The sequence below is a fragment of the Thermobia domestica genome, chromosome 11 (assembly GCF_964235325.1).
Source record: "Thermobia domestica chromosome 11, izTheDome1.hap1.1, whole genome shotgun sequence".
Taxonomy (NCBI): Eukaryota; Metazoa; Arthropoda; class Insecta; order Zygentoma; family Lepismatidae; genus Thermobia; species Thermobia domestica.
Genome location: NC_137464.1, coordinates 250,110,193 through 250,127,951, shown reverse-complemented (window position 1 = coordinate 250,127,951; position 17,759 = coordinate 250,110,193). Strand labels below are relative to the sequence as shown.

The 17,759-nt window shown below is 37.2% G+C and overlaps 1 protein-coding gene across 5 annotated transcripts in view; it reads left to right on the top strand.

Moving 5' to 3' along the window:
• Marf1 (meiosis regulator and mRNA stability factor 1-like protein) overlaps window positions 1-17,759 on the top strand; it is a 210,064-nt gene that overhangs the window by 26,696 nt on the left and 165,609 nt on the right. For all 5 annotated transcript variants that reach the window (XM_081732010.1, XM_081732009.1, XM_081732005.1 and 2 more), the window contains 3 exons: window positions 8,404-8,714; window positions 9,785-9,928; window positions 12,704-12,864. In XM_081732010.1, coding sequence (XP_081588136.1) covers window positions 8,404-8,714; window positions 9,785-9,928; window positions 12,704-12,864 — 616 coding nt within the window. The remainder of the gene's footprint in view (window positions 1-8,403; window positions 8,715-9,784; window positions 9,929-12,703; window positions 12,865-17,759) is intronic.

Genomic DNA, 17,759 nt, shown 5'->3' with positions numbered 1-17,759 from the left:
TTTCATGGATTGTTTTGGAACGTGGTTATCGTTGTTTATTTTGTAATGTCTGTTCAAAATGAATAGATATTGAAACTGCAGAAGACTTAGTTGAAACTGTAGAAGAAGAATTAAGATTAAGAGACCGGAGATATGTGGGCATATATATATATAGTTTCTAGTAAATATTCTCGGGATATCCGCCAGGTGAAGATATTGACATTTGACGTTTCAAATGCAGACATTGCATTCATCTTCAGGGATTGTGATTGAGAGACCGGAGATATGTGGGCATATATATATAGTTTCTAGTAAATATTCTCGGGATATCAGCCAGGTGAAGATATTGACATCTGACGTTTCGAATGCAGACATTGCATTCATCTTCAAGGATTGTAATTAAGAGACAGGAGATATGTGGGCATATATATATAGCTTTTAGTAAGTACTCTCGGGTTATCAGCCAGGTGAAGATATTGACATCTGACGTTTCAAATGCAGACATTGCATTCATCTTCAAGGATTGTAATTAAGAGACAGGAGATATGTGGGTATATGTTTCTAGTAAATATTCTCGCGATATCAGCCAGGTGAAGATATTGACATCTGACGTTTCAAATGCAGACATTGTATTCATCTTCAGGGATTGTGATTTAGAGACCGGAGATATGTGGGCATATATATATATATAGTTTCTAGTAAATATTCTCGCGATATCAGCCAGGTGAAGATATTGACATCTGACGTTTCAAATGCAGACATTGCATTCATCTTCAGGGATTGTGATTTAGAGACCGGGGATATGTGGGCATATATATATATAGTTTTTAGTAAATATCCTCGGGATATCAGCCAGGTGAAGATATTGACATCTGACGTTTCGAATGCAGACATTGCATTCATCTTCAGGGATTGTGATTTAGAGACCGGAGATATGTGGGCATATATATATATATATACATATATAGTTTTTAGTTAATATTCTCGGGATATCAGCCAGGTGAAGATATTGACATCTGACGTTTCGAATGCAGACATTGCATTCATCTTCAAGGATTGTAATTAAGAGACAGGAGATATGTGGGCATATATATATAGCTTCTAGTAAATATTCTCGGGATATCAGCCAGGTGAAGATATTGACATCTGACGTTTCGAATGCAGACATTGCATTCATCTTCAGGGATTGTGATTTAGAGACCGGAGATATGTGGGCATATATATATATATATATACATATATAGTTTTTAGTAAATATTCTCGGGATATCAGCCAGGTGAGGATATTGAGATCTGACGTTTCAAATGCAGACATTGCATTCATCGTCTGGGATTGTGATTTAGAGACCGGAGATATGTGGGCATATATATATATATATATATATATATATATATATATATATATATATATATATATATATATATATATATATATAAAGTTTTTAGTTAATATTCTCGGGATATCAGCCAGGTGAAGATATTGAGATCTGACGTTTCAAATGCAGACATTGCATTCATCTTCAGGGATTGTGATTTAGAGACCGGAGATATGTGGGCATATATATATATATATATATAGTTTTTAGTAAATATTCTCGGGATATCAGCCAGATGAAGATATTGACATCTGACGTTTCAAATGCAGACATTGCATTCATCTTCAGGGATTGTGATTTAGAGACAGACCGGAGATATGCGGGCATATATATATATAGTTTTTAGTAAATATTCTCGGGATATCAGCCAGGTGAAGATATTGACATCTGACGTTTCAAATGCAGACATTGCATTCATCTTCAGGGATTGTGATTAAGAGACCGGAGATATGTGGGCATATATATATAGTTTTTAGTAAATATTCTCGGGATATCAGCCAGATTAAGATATTGACATCTGACGTTTCAAATGCAGACATTGCATTCATCTTCAGGGATTGTGATTTAGAGACCGGAGATATGTGGGCATATATATATATAGTTTTTAGTAAATGTTCTCGGGATATCAGCCAGATTAAGATATTGACATCTGACGTTTCAAATGCAGACATTGCATTCTTCTTCAGGGATTGTGATTTAGAGACCGAAAATATGTGGGCATATATATATATAGTTTTTAGTAAATATTCTCGGGATATCAGCCAGGTGAAGATATTGACATCTGACGTTTCAAATGCAGACATTGCATTCATCTTCAGGGATTGTGATTAAGAGACCGGAGATATGTGGGCATATATATATAGTTTTTAGTAAATATTCTCGGAATATCAGCCAGATGAAGATATTGACATCTGACGTTTCAAATGCAGACATTGCATTCTTCTTCAGGGATTGTGATTTAGAGACCGAAAATATGTGGGCATATATATATAGTTTTTAGTAAATATTCTCGCGATATCAGCCAGGTGAAGATATTGAGATCTGACGTTTCAAATGCAGACATTGCATTCATCTTCAGGGATTGTGATTTAGAGACCGGAGATAAGTGGGCATATATATATATATATACATATATAGTTTTTAGTTAATATTCTCGGGATATCAGCCAGGTGAAGATATTGAGATCTGACGTTTCAAATGCAGACATTGCATTCATCTTCAAGGATTGTAATTAAGAGACAGGAGATATGTGGGCATATATATATATAGCTTCTAGTAAATATTCTCGGGATATCAGCCAGGTGAAGATATTGACATCTGACGTTTCAAATGCAGACATTGCATTCATCTTCAGGGATTGTGATTTAGAGACCGGAGATATGTGGGCATATATATATATAGTTTTTAGTAAATGTTCTCGGGATATCAGCCAGATTAAGATATTGACATCTGACGTTTCAAATGCAGACATTGCATTCTTCTTCAGGGATTGTGATTTAGAGACCGAAAATATGTGGGCATATATATATATAGTTTTTAGTAAATATTCTCGGGATATCAGCCAGGTGAAGATATTGACATCTGACGTTTCAAATGCAGACATTGCATTCATCTTCAGGGATTGTGATTAAGAGACCGGAGATATGTGGGCATATATATATAGTTTTTAGTAAATATTCTCGGGATATCAGCCAGATGAAGATATTGACATCTGACGTTTCAAATGCAGACATTGCATTCTTCTTCAGGGATTGTGATTTAGAGACCGAAAATATGTGGGCATATATATATATAGTTTTTAGTAAATATTCTCGCGATATCAGCCAGGTGAAGATATTGAGATCTGACGTTTCAAATGCAGACATTGCATTCATCTTCAGGGATTGTGATTTAGAGACCGGAGATATGTGGACATATATATATAGTTTTTAGTAAATATTCTCGGGATATCAGCCAGGTGAAGATATTGAGATCTGACGTTTCAAATGCAGACATTGTATTCATCTTCAGGGTTTGTGATTAAGAGACCGGAGATATGTCGGCATATATATATAGTTTCTAGTAAATATTCTCGGGATATCAGCCAGATGAAGATATTGAGATCTGACGTTTCAAATGCAGACATTGCATTCTTCTTCAGGGATTGTGATTTAGAGACCGAAAATATGTGGGCATATATATATATAGTTTTTAGTAAATATTCTCGGGATATCAGCCAGGTGAAGATATTGACATCTGACGTTTCAAATGCAGACATTGCATTCATCTTCAGGGATTGTGATTAAGAGACCGGAGATATGTGGGCATATATATATAGTTTTTAGTAAATATTCTCGGGATATCAGCCAGATGAAGATATTGACATCTGACGTTTCAAATGCAGACATTGCATTCTTCTTCAGGGATTGTGATTTAGAGACCGAAAATATGTGGGCATATATATATATAGTTTTTAGTAAATATTCTCGCGATATCAGCCAGGTGAAGATATTGAGATCTGACGTTTCAAATGCAGACATTGCATTCATCTTCAGGGATTGTGATTTAGAGACCGGAGATATGTGGACATATATATATAGTTTTTAGTAAATATTCTCGGGATATCAGCCAGGTGAAGATATTGACATCTGACGTTTCAAATGCAGACATTGCATTCATCTTCAGGGATTGTGATTAAGAGACCGGAGATATGTGGGCATATATATATAGTTTTTAGTAAATATTCTCGGGATATCAGCCAGATGAAGATATTGACATCTGACGTTTCAAATGCAGACATTGCATTCTTCTTCAGGGATTGTGATTTAGAGACCGAAAATATGTGGGCATATATATATATAGTTTTTAGTAAATATTCTCGCGATATCAGCCAGGTGAAGATATTGAGATCTGACGTTTCAAATGCAGACATTGCATTCATCTTCAGGGATTGTGATTTAGAGACCGGAGATATGTGGACATATATATATAGTTTTTAGTAAATATTCTCGGGATATCAGCCAGGTGAAGATATTGAGATCTGACGTTTCAAATGCAGACATTGTATTCATCTTCAGGGTTTGTGATTTAGAGACTGGAGATATGTGGGCATATATATATATAGTTTTTAGTAAATATTCTCGGGATATCAGCCAGGTGAAGATATTGAGATCTGACGTTTCAAATGCAGACATTGCATTCATCTTCACGGTTTGTAATGATGTCAATACCTTCACCTGACTGTTGGCTCGAGAAGAGTTACTAAAACCATGTCACAAGGAAAAATTTAGTTCTTTCCTAGTGTTCTGCTTTAATTAGTAATATATATTTTTTGTTGGTTTTGCACCAGATTAAACGGTCAGAATGAGATTTGTTATTGTTAATTTTTGTAGTATACGTAAGTAAGTCGCAGACAGGAGTGCATGTGTACTTTTCTCAACCTCTACTTACACCTGGTGTATCGGAAGACGGGGCCATAGGCTGTTCGAACGGAACGTAAGGGCACGGAAAAATGACACGGGGTATGTGTACATTGTTGGGTAAGAAAGCCGAAAACACTTGTAATCAGTTCCCTACAGGGTGTGACGTAATGTAAGAAAGGTCGGGAGGTGATTCCTGACACCGAGATAAGCAAAAGAAGGTCTTATGAACATATAGCATATGGAGTATATTGGCAAAGTTAACGAGGGCTGAAAGAGTGGGAACAGTAAGTTCGAAGCGGTAGATATCAACGTGTAGCGAGTCAAACGTAGTTCGTCGGACACATCATGAATGTTCAAAGTGACCATTTGGATTCTCCAAGCACAGCGGTTAGGCTGTAATACATGCCGTGTGGTCTGAGTAGAGGTCACCGACTTCACGAGTGTGTGTGTGGCTGGTCTGGGAAACGGACTAGGTAACGTAATGGTTTACGCATCGGCACGGTATGCCAGAGATCCTGGGTTCGAGTCCCGGTCCAGCATTCATTCATTGTGTTATTGAATTCGCACCTACAGAGGATCAGGTGTGTAAAAATAAGTTTAAATTTGTTTATTTCCTCGTCTCATTAATATATGAGAAATAATTTTTATCATAACTTTTGAAATATATTCGAGTCCTGCAAACTCAACCTAATGGCGACTGAGAGGGTACGAGTCGAGTCTAACGGAATCAGGCAGCACCAACCCTGTGCGATGAAATCCAATGTTGATTTGTTTTTAGCTGTGCAGAAAAACAGATTTCTATATCCCATGCGAAGAGATGCTTGTCTGTATATATTCTTGTCTGTGGAGTAAGATACAACCATAAGCCTTCAGGTATGGTTTCTAACGCCTAGGAATAATAAAAAGGATGTGATAGACAGCGGCTACCTGACTTTCTTCAGCCACTTTGTTACTGAAAGGGGGAATTGGATAGATTGGAATTTCCACGAAAAGAAGAAAACCTTCGTTAGATAGTTGCAAGAATTAGTGTTACAAAGGGAAATGGCGAAAAATTGAGAACAAAATATGTGGAAATTCGTATACATAAATATGTATTGTAATTGCAATAATATAGTTGCACCGATGGGCAATGTTAGCAATTGTTACAGTTTAACTATTAATAGACGAAAGCGTTACTTCAAAGATAACGTTCTGCTAGAAAAGTGTTATCGTCGATATATCGAAATGCGGTATTCTATTGTAACAATATATTTATTTATTTTTAATGGCATAGTTATATTCTGATGTTAAAGTATACATAATTGTAACTTGTGAAATATTGATAAAATTTAAGTTAACATGAGTAAGACAAGAAAGACACGGCATCATATCGTGGTAAAAGTATATCATTAGACTGAACTTCTGTTGGGATGTTTTTTCTCAGCAATGGAATAAGCCTTGCAGTAATCCTGCTGTGTGGAAAGACAGGTTTTGGTATTCCGTGGGAATGTTGTATAGTCTTCATGATATATCTTAGAACCATGTTTTGGTACTGACAATGACCTTTAAAACATCAAACAAATGAGTTTTGTATTTCGTTTCACGCCAGTGCATTATTTAAACTATTTAGTTTTTACAGTAACCTACGCATAGGTCTCTGTAAATTTCGTTGGATTTACACTTAACTTTTACACGAAAATTTCCCCTTTTAGTGTTGAGAAGTAAACCAGATGATATTTTCATTGCCTAAATTTTATATACCTAGCCTCCCTTCAGAAAGGAACACAGTAGCTGAGTACCTGTTACACAAAGTCATTCGTTTCATTCCAGGACATATGAGATTGTGATTAACAGCGTTGTATCCGTATATTTTTGCTGGGTTCTTCGCGCTTCCTTTTAAACTTACGAAATCTTTCATCGTTATTCGCTTGTATATATCATCCCTCTTAGTTGTTCTGTAGGGCATCATGGGAGGTCGAAGTTAATCCAAGTATATCACCCATAAACTGAAGTAAGACGGTAACTTCTTAACACGAGATGAATGCTATGACTTGTGAACCAGTTGCAGATTGCAATCTCTGATTTGATACTTTCTGTGAGACCTCAAAATACACGAGTGAATAAGTCTGCCTGTCCTAATCCTTGTGTACTACGTTGGAAAATATAACACAGATGATACTGCCGGGTGCGTTTGAGATCCCACTTAATTTGTGTAATCGTAGGTCTTTCTGAGAGACGTACCTTTAGTTACTTTTTTTTTTCTGTTCCACACAATTTATAACATTTTCATATTTAAAAAAAGTAACAATATGTATAAGATAGAATATGTGATAAAATAACTGTTTATAGGGCCAGCTTTTACTTTACTGTTATATGCTCATATTCTGTCTATAATGGTGTAGTTACCAGGATACACTTAATAGTGTCGATTCTGCTATTTTTGACTGTTGTGCAAAGTACTTAATTTGCTGAGCAATTAATTTGGAAAAATATCTACGTTAATATTAAGGAAAAACAATAATTGTATCTACAGATCAGTAGAGGCATGAGTTTTTCGCAATGCGCGATAAAACGAAATCCGTCAGAATTAAATAATTTTCAATTTCTTGACGTTTTATAATATTCTATGTGTATTTTCATTGGTTTCCGTTGCACGATAAAACGCGAAATTGGCAGTTTTACGCGAAGTTTCTAACAGTACGCGAAATAACGCGAGATTTTAAAAATACGTTCGTTGACGGAACGGTGGAACGTGGCATGAACGGTGCATTTTGGGTGATTCGAATACGGCTATGAAGAACACGTTGCGCGTTAGCTATCACCATCGCAGCTGTATGGGGAGGAGCCGGTTTTAATTAGCTAGCGAATGGCATGCAATGGTAATAAATGATAAACGTACAACAATGAAGGAGGAAAATGTGGATACAGTAACATGCTTATGTTTAATACTTAAATGTAACTTGTGCTTATATGTTTTCAGAAAACAGAAAAAAAATCTAATCATAGTAGGCCTAAGTTTAGTTACTGATTTTCGCCAGTTTTGTTTAAAAAAAAGTATATATATAATTTTCTATAAGTGAAATTTATAATGTCAAGTGAAATATCCAGTGTCTTTTGTTTTTAGGTAATTAATGGTTTATTTCTGTAATTAATGATCTATGAATAAAAGGAACAACTTTAAAAATGCTACAAAACGCGAGATATGAAAAACAAAACGTGAGATACGAAAAACAAAACGCGAAAATATCAAATTCTTAGTGCGGAAAACCTTTGCCCTTACAGATCAGCAATACAGCAACGAACAATATTTTTTATTTGGTCCATTCAGTATACCTGGACAGAAATTAAGAGAGAAGACTATGATAATCTCATTCATATAAAAGTTATGTCATGTTAAACATCTGTGGGGTTCACGGGCGGCAATACACCCGGGCTAAGCATTAATCTCTTACGTCACAGACAAGATGATAATACGCAGACAGCTGAGGAGTTTTAACATTGGTAGTTTGAGGTTAATGTTTCGTCAGCAAAGTGTGCCGTGCGTGTGCGTGGTGATAAAATTATTCGATTGTCATTACAAAGCTGGTTGCTGGTTAATGCTGAGAACTGCTGACGTACTATAATTATATAGTATTTTCTCAATATGTAATGCGTTGCTTTTCTTTGCAGAACGAAGAAAGCGAGGAGACCCCCTCATCTGTAGTGGGAGTGAAGATCCTTGTTTTTTAAAACCCCGGGAAAATCTTCCAGTCCCCATAGACGCACGTCGCAGGTCACAGTCTGCTTCCCCTTATATTTCCGGCTCTGAAAACTCCGACGCTCTCTCTGATGCAGGGGAGGCCCAATGTTCTTCAGCCCGGCAGCACACCACTGCTGGCAATTTCCGCGGATATCAAAGCGATGGAAGTCCCGTTCCCTTACGAGCGGTACCCCCATTGCTTCCTCCTGTTGGAGTGTTTTGGGACATTGAAAATTGTCAGGTAAGTTGTTTTAACTAATAGATGTTATTTGTAAATTCTTGTATTGTAATAGGAAACAAAAGATTTGTATGTTGATTGTAAGATTCCTAGCACTTTCAAAGTTCCAGACATTAATATTATTGAGTTCACCGCAGGAAAAATTAATAATCAAAATGAAATAGAATCTTATCTCAATTTTCCACTACTTACTATACTTGAACGCGACACATTAAACTGCACAACTAAAACTGACTACCTTTATGATCTATGAAACCCGAAGCTTCAGTGCCGCATTCACAACAGCTCCATCGATTCCTGTCTGTAGCCAGCTGAATCCAATTTTTACTTTGTATCCCTATTTCTGCAACATCCATCTTAGTATTGTCGTCCCATTTGCACCTAAGTCTTTCTAATTGTCTTTTTCTGATTAGATTTTTTAGTTAAAATTTTGGAAAACGTTCCTACTTTCTTCCATTCTGGCTACTTGACCTGCCTACCTGAGCCTCCTAGACTTAATGACACTAATAATGTTAGATAACTCTATAAATTATGAAGTTCCTTAATTAGTTTTCCGTCATTCCCCTTCCCTTTTCTCGTGGGTCTGAATGTTAGACTGCAAGTTTATATGGTTTTAGGAGATGTTTGTACGCATAATCAGATTTTAAAGTAAAAATACCTCTATATTGTTCGTGTATTATTTATTTACTTTTTAAAATTATTTATTTTTCCTTTTGTCCTGAAGCTGTAAGGTCTTTTTGAGTTGAGTTACAATGTCAACATGCTGTTTGTAAAAAGTTGTTGTTGTATCCTGGAAATTAATATTTGAAAGCATGGAGATTATAGTTGAGTTTAAAAAAAAAAAAAAAAAAGTCGTTTAGCAAGAAATTTACAATAATTTGTTTTGCTATCGTCGCGGTAACGTTTTTATTTTTTACTGGTTATTCAAGAAATAGGCGAATAAGAAAGATATCGGTATTGTTAAGTTACTTTTTACGTTCGATTGAAAACACTAACAATTTATATTCATCAGAATATTAACTGGAGTAATGTATTTGGTAGTTTCAGATGCGTTTAATTTGTGTATGTTGTAGGTCCCTAAAGGTCGCTCAGCGACAACAGTTGCTCAGATGATTCGAGATCTGTTTTTCAATGGCTACACGGAAGCAGAATTTGTTGTTGTTTGTGATGTTAAAAAAGAAAATAGTCAAATTATTCAGGAGCTTAACGATGCTCAGGTAAGTTGTAGAACAGAAATAGAGTCACTCTTAATAATTAATTATCTTAAAAGTTTCATATTAAATCTTCTTCAGAGTGAAATGCGATAATTTCGGTCGTTAAACAGGGTGTCTATCGGTCACGAAAAAGTCACGAAAAAGTCACGAAATCAGAAAACGGTCATGAAAGTCACGAAAAAGTCACGAAATTTAGCTTTTGGGTAACAATTTTTTTTTTTAACTGTGCAAATGTAAGTACAGATTAAAAAAAAAAGTTATATAAAACATCAAAATTCACCACCAAAAATGTCTATGGTCGGCTTTAGACGCTACCAAATTGCAAGCAAAGCATGTTTGTATCTCATGGATGAAAATTCGGCCTAATTCGCAGCCAAATTCGCTCTTCAAAATGTTAGGAAATTTTATGATTTGGTAAAGAAAAGGTCACGAAAAAGTCACGAAATTTCATTGTGGAATTTTGGTAGACACCTTGTTAAATATCCTTACTACGTTTCTCCACTGTTGTTTCTTACTTTTTGTTAGTCTATGCATAACAACAATAGGTGCCCATTTGTGGGTGAACGGCTGACGTGGGTGGTCCCGGGTTTGACTCCCATCGGAATATTTGCTCGGATACAAAACCTAATAATATGAGAGGTGGTCGGAAAGTAAGGTTACAAAGCCTGCAGTGACACGTGTATATATTATTTCATACAACCAATACAGCCAGCAGATAGTACATACATTAGGTATTTTTCGACACAGTCTCCATATGGATTGAGGCACTTGTATCGTGGGATGAGTGTGAAGATTCCCTCCTGATAAATATCCTGTCCTTGCATCTTCATGCAGTTTGTCACCAAGTGTTTCACCTCCTCGTCTGAAGCGAAGCGACTGCCTCCTCGGTGTTTCCGAACGACATTCCGAATTCTGCCATCAGATGGCGTAACGTGATCCTCTTGTTGTACTCAATCAGCTCCTCCACGCGAGCTGTGTTCAAATCTGTTGATGCTGTGCTGGGTCGGCCACCTGCGTTTCTCGTCGGTGACGTTTTCTCTATTCAGCCGCAAACTTTCGACACCATTGTGCGACACGCTGACGAGACGTTACAGTTTCTCCGTAAACCTCTACCAGCTGCCGGTGAATTTCAGCCTCGGTTACATGTTTCGCCCACAGAAATCGAATAACTGAGCGGACTTCTTCGCGGGACCAGTTTTCCAAACGAGTCGCCATTTGTGTTTACATACAGCTAGCGCCGCAGGTGGCGGGTGGCTGAAACTGCACAGTTGCCAACTCCATGTATTAAAATTACCACACACTCCTGATTCCTCTATAACAGACGAAACTCCATAAATATCGGCCGTGTAACCTTAGTTTCTAATCCTTAGCTCGGGTTCTGTTTTAAACAATATGTTCCGTCTCATACAATCTTTAAAATCCCAGTCAGCCAACAGCAAACAATGTTGATGGGATTGACATTGAACGATTGGATGGTTGACGCCACAATTCCAATCAGTAAGAAGAAGAACTTCGTTAATAATTTGTATTATTACTTATGTTGTCAAGTAAGTAAGTTAATTTAGTACAGTTGACTCGACTGTGTATATGGAAGATGATATTTGTAATTATTGTTTATAATATGAGGAAAGACGTTAAGTAATATAATTTGATGAATATAAGGGAAATGTGTTACAAAATAAAATATTGATAAATTTAATTGTTAGGTATCTGTAGTACTTCTGGTTGCCATAACCTAATGTTTTTTTTTTTTTAAATATTTGCACGTCATTTTCGTGGTTTTTGGAAAAAGTCTAGTTTACCGAAGCCATAGTGTGGCATATATTATATTTGATAGCTGTGATTATTGAAAAATAAATTTTATTAATAATATTATAAAGAACAAGAATAGTATAATGAAACTTAAATGTTGATGTTGAATAATACGAATTCGATTAACATGCTGTTGGACATTCTTTTTCCTTTCTTTCATTTCTTTTACATTGTGAGATCTGTATGCTTCTGATTTCTGTATGCTTCTACGTACTTCTCACGCCGTCTAGTGTGTTATATGGAAAAGTTAGAACTAAGCATTCATTCAGATTTTAAGAAATATCAAAAGCGTATTCCGGTGTGGCGGAGTATTATCACGGGTGGTCATGGATGGATTTCCAGTGGAGGCGGAAATTTTTGGGTGGCAATTAAAATAGTGTCTTCAGGAAGTTGGGGTGCTGCTCACATTAAGAGGCAGCGAAATCTTATTTACGTAGCCAGAAATAATGACGCTGGAAATAGGTGCACAGATGCTTTAAAGATAACATACACTGCGTGCGTGGGTTTTCTCGGGGTTCTTTCACTTTCTTCGTTGCACCTTATCATTGTCTCCGTTAGTGTCGGAGCGCAATCAGGGGGCACGGTCGCTCAGTGGTAGAGTGTTTTCCTCTGGTACGTGTGGTCCTTGATTCGATCGCCGGCCAAGTAAGTTTGTGGTGTTCGTGGATTTTCTCGGGGTACTCCCGTTTCCTCGCAATTTCTCATTCTAGCAATTTTTCCATCCTCATTCACTTGTTTTCATCATCCTCTCTTTTAGGCTTAAAAAAAAAAAAAAAACGCGGATTATATGTCACCCAGTTGAACATGTATATCCTGCACGGTTTAGCTCATCGTAGTTGTATTTTCAGTTGGTTGTTTTAGTGATAAAGTACTCAACTAAAACCTCATTAATGAGAAATTACCACAAAGAGTTATTGTATGCGATTATTTATGCTAACATCATTCTTTTGTGAAATATCATTGCAGGTGAACCTGATACATGTTGCATCAACATGTAAAAATGCAGCAGATGAGAAGCTTCGTCAGTCCATACGGAGGTTTGCTGATATTCACGGTAGCCCAGCTGCAATTATTCTTATATCTGGTGATATTAATTTTGCTGCAGATCTCTGTGACTTGCGACATCGGTTAGATTCCTCTTTAATTTTAAATACATTTTACATATTTGCACTGTAGACTGTAGATCCACTTTTCATATAGCGTCGATATTGAAAATCCATATAATACTAGAAACAAGTGAAAATATGAGGTGTTCCGAGTAGTAATGGCGAACTCAAGAGAAGTTACGTATTCTTTGGCGTTGAAGACCGGGTTCGATTCCCTGCGGGAGTTCATGTGGTTTGGATTCCACGTTAATCAGTAGGTCCCGTCTCATAGGTATTTTTGGGAAACAAGCCTGAGTTCGCCCCCCCATATATATATATATATATATATATATATATATATATATATATATATATATATATATATATATATATATGCTGTACGCTGTACGCACCTTCGTTTTACTTGAAACTAACGTACACATTGAACCTGTCAACGGTGTGCAATACTTACATTCACATCAGTATTCATCAGTATTCACATTACCTCAGTATTCTTGACAGTGCACCCCAATCGGAGATACTCTTACAACCTTATCAGCGAACAATTTAGTGATGTAAAAAGTCTAATCAAATACAAATACCCAACACTGTAAATCCCAACATTATCTACATAAATTAATTACCCATACTTAACAGCCTCAGCTGAAACTGAAAATGCTTTCCTTACGTGCCCTAAAACCCATTGCCGAAGACGATCTACCTTCCACATGCTCAGTTCCCTGAAAAAGCGTTCACCTCTACCGAAGAAATGCCAAAAACTCAAAACTCGTATGTTCCCGGCGGGAGCTCATGTGGTTCGGATTCCACGTTAATCAGTAGGTCCACGTCTCATATAGCCTCGCTGCTGAACGGGACGCTAAACTAAAATCACCTCACCTCACCTCAAAACTCGTATGTAAATTTTGTCGTATACAGAATCCGACAGAGAAACCTGACTATCTTGGAATAGAAATTGTTGCTAGACTGTTTATTTTCAATATGATCTGTTATTTCTCAATTAAACTCTTAACTCAAAGCGTTTTGCTTACAAAAATTAGTTATTAAACATACTGCCCTTACTGTTTGAAAATCACATTTTTCAGATGATTCCTTCAGTATTCTCTGGAGTCCGAACAGTACGCCGTTTTTCTGAAAGTCTCGTCTTCACGGCGTAAGTCCCCTCCCCCCCCACAAAAAAAAAGTTCGTATCCCATAATAGTATGATATTGCTGCTTGGAACACTGTAATTTTGTTGAATTACTGGCGAAACGTACGCTGAGTCGCAATCACTGACTTTTTTTTTAACGTGTCCATGATGAATGCTTGATGTTCTGCTGAACACTTCATGGCACGTGGATTGATTTGATCTGGCTACAATGTCATGATCAACGTCAGCAGTCACGTCTGCAGAATTGATCTTGAAAAGATAAATAAATAATAACAATAATAATAAAAACAAGCTTTCAATTACGTCACCATAGATACGGCTCTCAGAAATTGGGAATCATCTGAAAGAAATGTGAACATGTAATTTTCAAAAAGGGAAGTGTAGTATGTTCCATAATTAATTGTTGTAAGCAAAATTTTTTGAGTTATAGTTCAATTGGAAAATAAAAGGTCATATGTGAAATTATAATCAGTCTGATCACAATTTGAATGTAAAGTATCAGTTTCTGCCGGACCCTGTATATTTGATATTAGTTTGACTTGCGATACCCATCACGAACATAACAGACGCTTTCCACCATTCGGTTAGTTTCGATTCTTTTAAACATTTACAATCTTAAATGCAATCACTCTCCAACCTTCCATTTTGGCGAAACTCTTAACTCTTCTTTCGCTTTCCATCTGCAATCACTGATACTCCTGCAGCATGCAAATTCCGCATCCACCTGCTCCAGAGCACACAGGTCATTACAACAGTACATGGTATCAGAAATTGGTAAACGAAGTGTAAGGGATGATATAGAAAGAATGAGAAAGTGGATGACGATCGGGGCTTGAACCCAGGATCTTCGACATACCCTGCTGATACGTTAACCACTACGCTACCCAGTCATTGCATCGGCAGGGCATGCCGAAGATCCCACTACGCTACCCAGTCATTGCATCGGCAGGGCATGCCGAAGATCCCACTACGCTACCCAGTCATTGCATCGGCAGGGCATGCTGAAGATCCCACTACGCTACCCAGTCATTGCATCGGCAGGGCATGCCGAAAATCCCACTACGCTACCCAGTAATTGCATCGGCAGGGTATGCCGAAAATCCCACTACGCTACCCAGTTATTGCATCGGCAGGGCATGCCGAAAATCCCACTACTCTACCCAGTCATTGCATCGGCAGGGTATGCCGAAGATCCCACTACGCTACCCAGTCATTGCATCGGCAGGGCATGCCGAAGACCCCACTACGCTACCCAGTCATTGCATCGGCAGGGTATGCCGAAGATCCCACTACGCTACCCAGTCATTGCATCGGCAGGGCATGCCGAAAATCTCACTACGCTACCCAGTCATTGCATCGGCAGGGCATGCCGAAAATCCCACTACGCTACCCAGTCATTGCGTCGGCAGGGTATGCCGAAGATCCTACTACGCTACCCAGTCATTGCATCGGCAGGGCATGCCGAAAATCCCACTACGCTACCCAGTCATTGCATCGGCAGGGCATGCTGAAGACCCCACTACGCTACCCAGTCATTGCATCGGCAGGATATGCCGAAGATCCCACTACGCTACCCAGTCATTGCATCGGCAGGGCATGCCGAAGATCCCGGATTCGAATCCCGGTCCAGTCACCCACTTTTTCACTATTTGTATGTCATTGAATCCGTACCTACAGAGGATTTGATGGGTAAAAAAAAATCGGTTGTTTTCTTCTTTCTTTAGTATATAAAACGTAAGGGATGCTAATATGTTCGTACGTAATGTAAGTACTGTCCAAATCCCAAACAGCCCTATAGCATCTTCAATAGGAAACTTCATTGCTTTTATTGAAACTCCTATTAAAATACTAGAGGCCGATAATATTAAGAATATGTTGAGGAACTATTGGGTTTTGATACTCCATATTTCATTGAGTCCTTTACGATCACATAAACTAAATGGAAGAGATGTTTATTTAGACTCATTTCGGAGTTGTTTAGGAAATGGCTTGAGAACGTAGCTCTGTTTTGAAGCAAAATAGCAAATAAGTAGATCGTCATGTCGAGAGATTTGTACAGAGAGAAAATAGTAAATAAATGAATTAATTAAAAAAGAAAAAACGGATAAGGGAATGAATATATAAGGTTCGTAAGATTCATTTATGGGCTTTCGTAATCTAGAAACCGAGTATCTCTATCCGTTGAGACTTACCGTTTCAGGACAGTGTTATCCTGCATACAGCGTAGCAAGTTGACTTGTAATTTTTTTTCAACGGTTAAAATATCACATTGCCAAACTTCAGTAAGAGAAGTGAAACCACAAGTTCGTGGCGGAATACTCAGTTTCAGATCTTTCAGAGCATTTAAAAGAAACATGACCCAATGTTGTAGATTCAGGAATTTCATTCGGAACACAAAGACTTTATTTTTTATTTTAACACAACGAAGATTCATCATAGGCAAATCTTAGTTAAATGACAAATGTAAGACAGTGCTCAAATTATACGTTGATCGTTGGCAAAATTGAAAAAAAAAAAAAAAAAAAGAGAGAGTTAGTAATCTTCACTAGCAAAATTAAGTAGGGCCGCGGTGGTTCAGTGGTAGAACGTTCACCCCTGGAGCATGAGGTCCTTGGTTCTATCCCAGCTCGCGCCAAGTGATCATTCGTGGTGGACAAATACCAGGGTGTCCTCGGTGGGTTTTCCCGGAGATCTCCCATTTCCTCTATTTCACCATTTTCATTCATTCCTCATCATCACCGTCCCCTTTAGCCTAGCCGGCATAACCGTGGGACGTAATACTTGAATATTTCATTTAAAAAAAAAAAAAATAAAGTATACGGAATGATCACTGTTCTACCGTGAGTCATTATGCCTTGACGAACGACTACCTTAGAACGGTATTTCTGCGTTGATCTTCCCCATGAGTCCATTTCTGATAAGTCTTGTAAATATTTGCATTGATTTTACTCATGTTTTGACTTAAATTACTAAGGCCAAAGAAGAGTACCGAAAGCTTGAAAATGTAAGGATTATTCAGAAACTAGAATTAAACGTGGGAGATACGATTTGGTAATATTCATGAGAGTATCTTTTGTCGAGGAAAACGAAAGGAGTTGAAGAGGAATATTATATGAAAAACGTAGGAATAAACTAATTTCTTTTCTTACACCATATCCTCTACAGGTACGACTGGAACGAGAATCGAACTTGGTTCTTTAGCTAACTACTGCGCAATTTATTCCATCCCTAAACCATCCAAATGCTTGATTTATGGTGGCACTTTTTTTTTCGTATAAATTTTTTTGCAATATTTTGTCTATTTTATGAATGTAGTTCATCAGATTGTGCTGTTTGCATATCTGAGGAACAACTCAGCTTCAGAGCATTGTATTAGTGTTCTCATGTCGGGATTGTAACTCCGCATCTATGAAACATGATTGAACCTCGTAAGACAAGTACTATGTACACTCATGTCCAAAATTATTGTCGCATGTCTATAAATATGTTGTTGTAGGAATATAATTTGATAGCGAATTTGCCCAGTAATTCTTATAATGTTAGTATGTGTATAATCGGCAAAGACATGTATGTGGCAAATTTCTTGTCAAAAGAGCAATAAATAAGAACAAAAAAACGAAAATAAAACTTTCTTGTCCATTTAGAACATTTTTGTTTTACTTATTTTAATTTTCGTATTTATAATTCTTTTCCTATGAAATTTACCACAAATATACATTTACCGATTATACACATAGTATCAGTATTAAAAGTATCCTGCAAATCATTA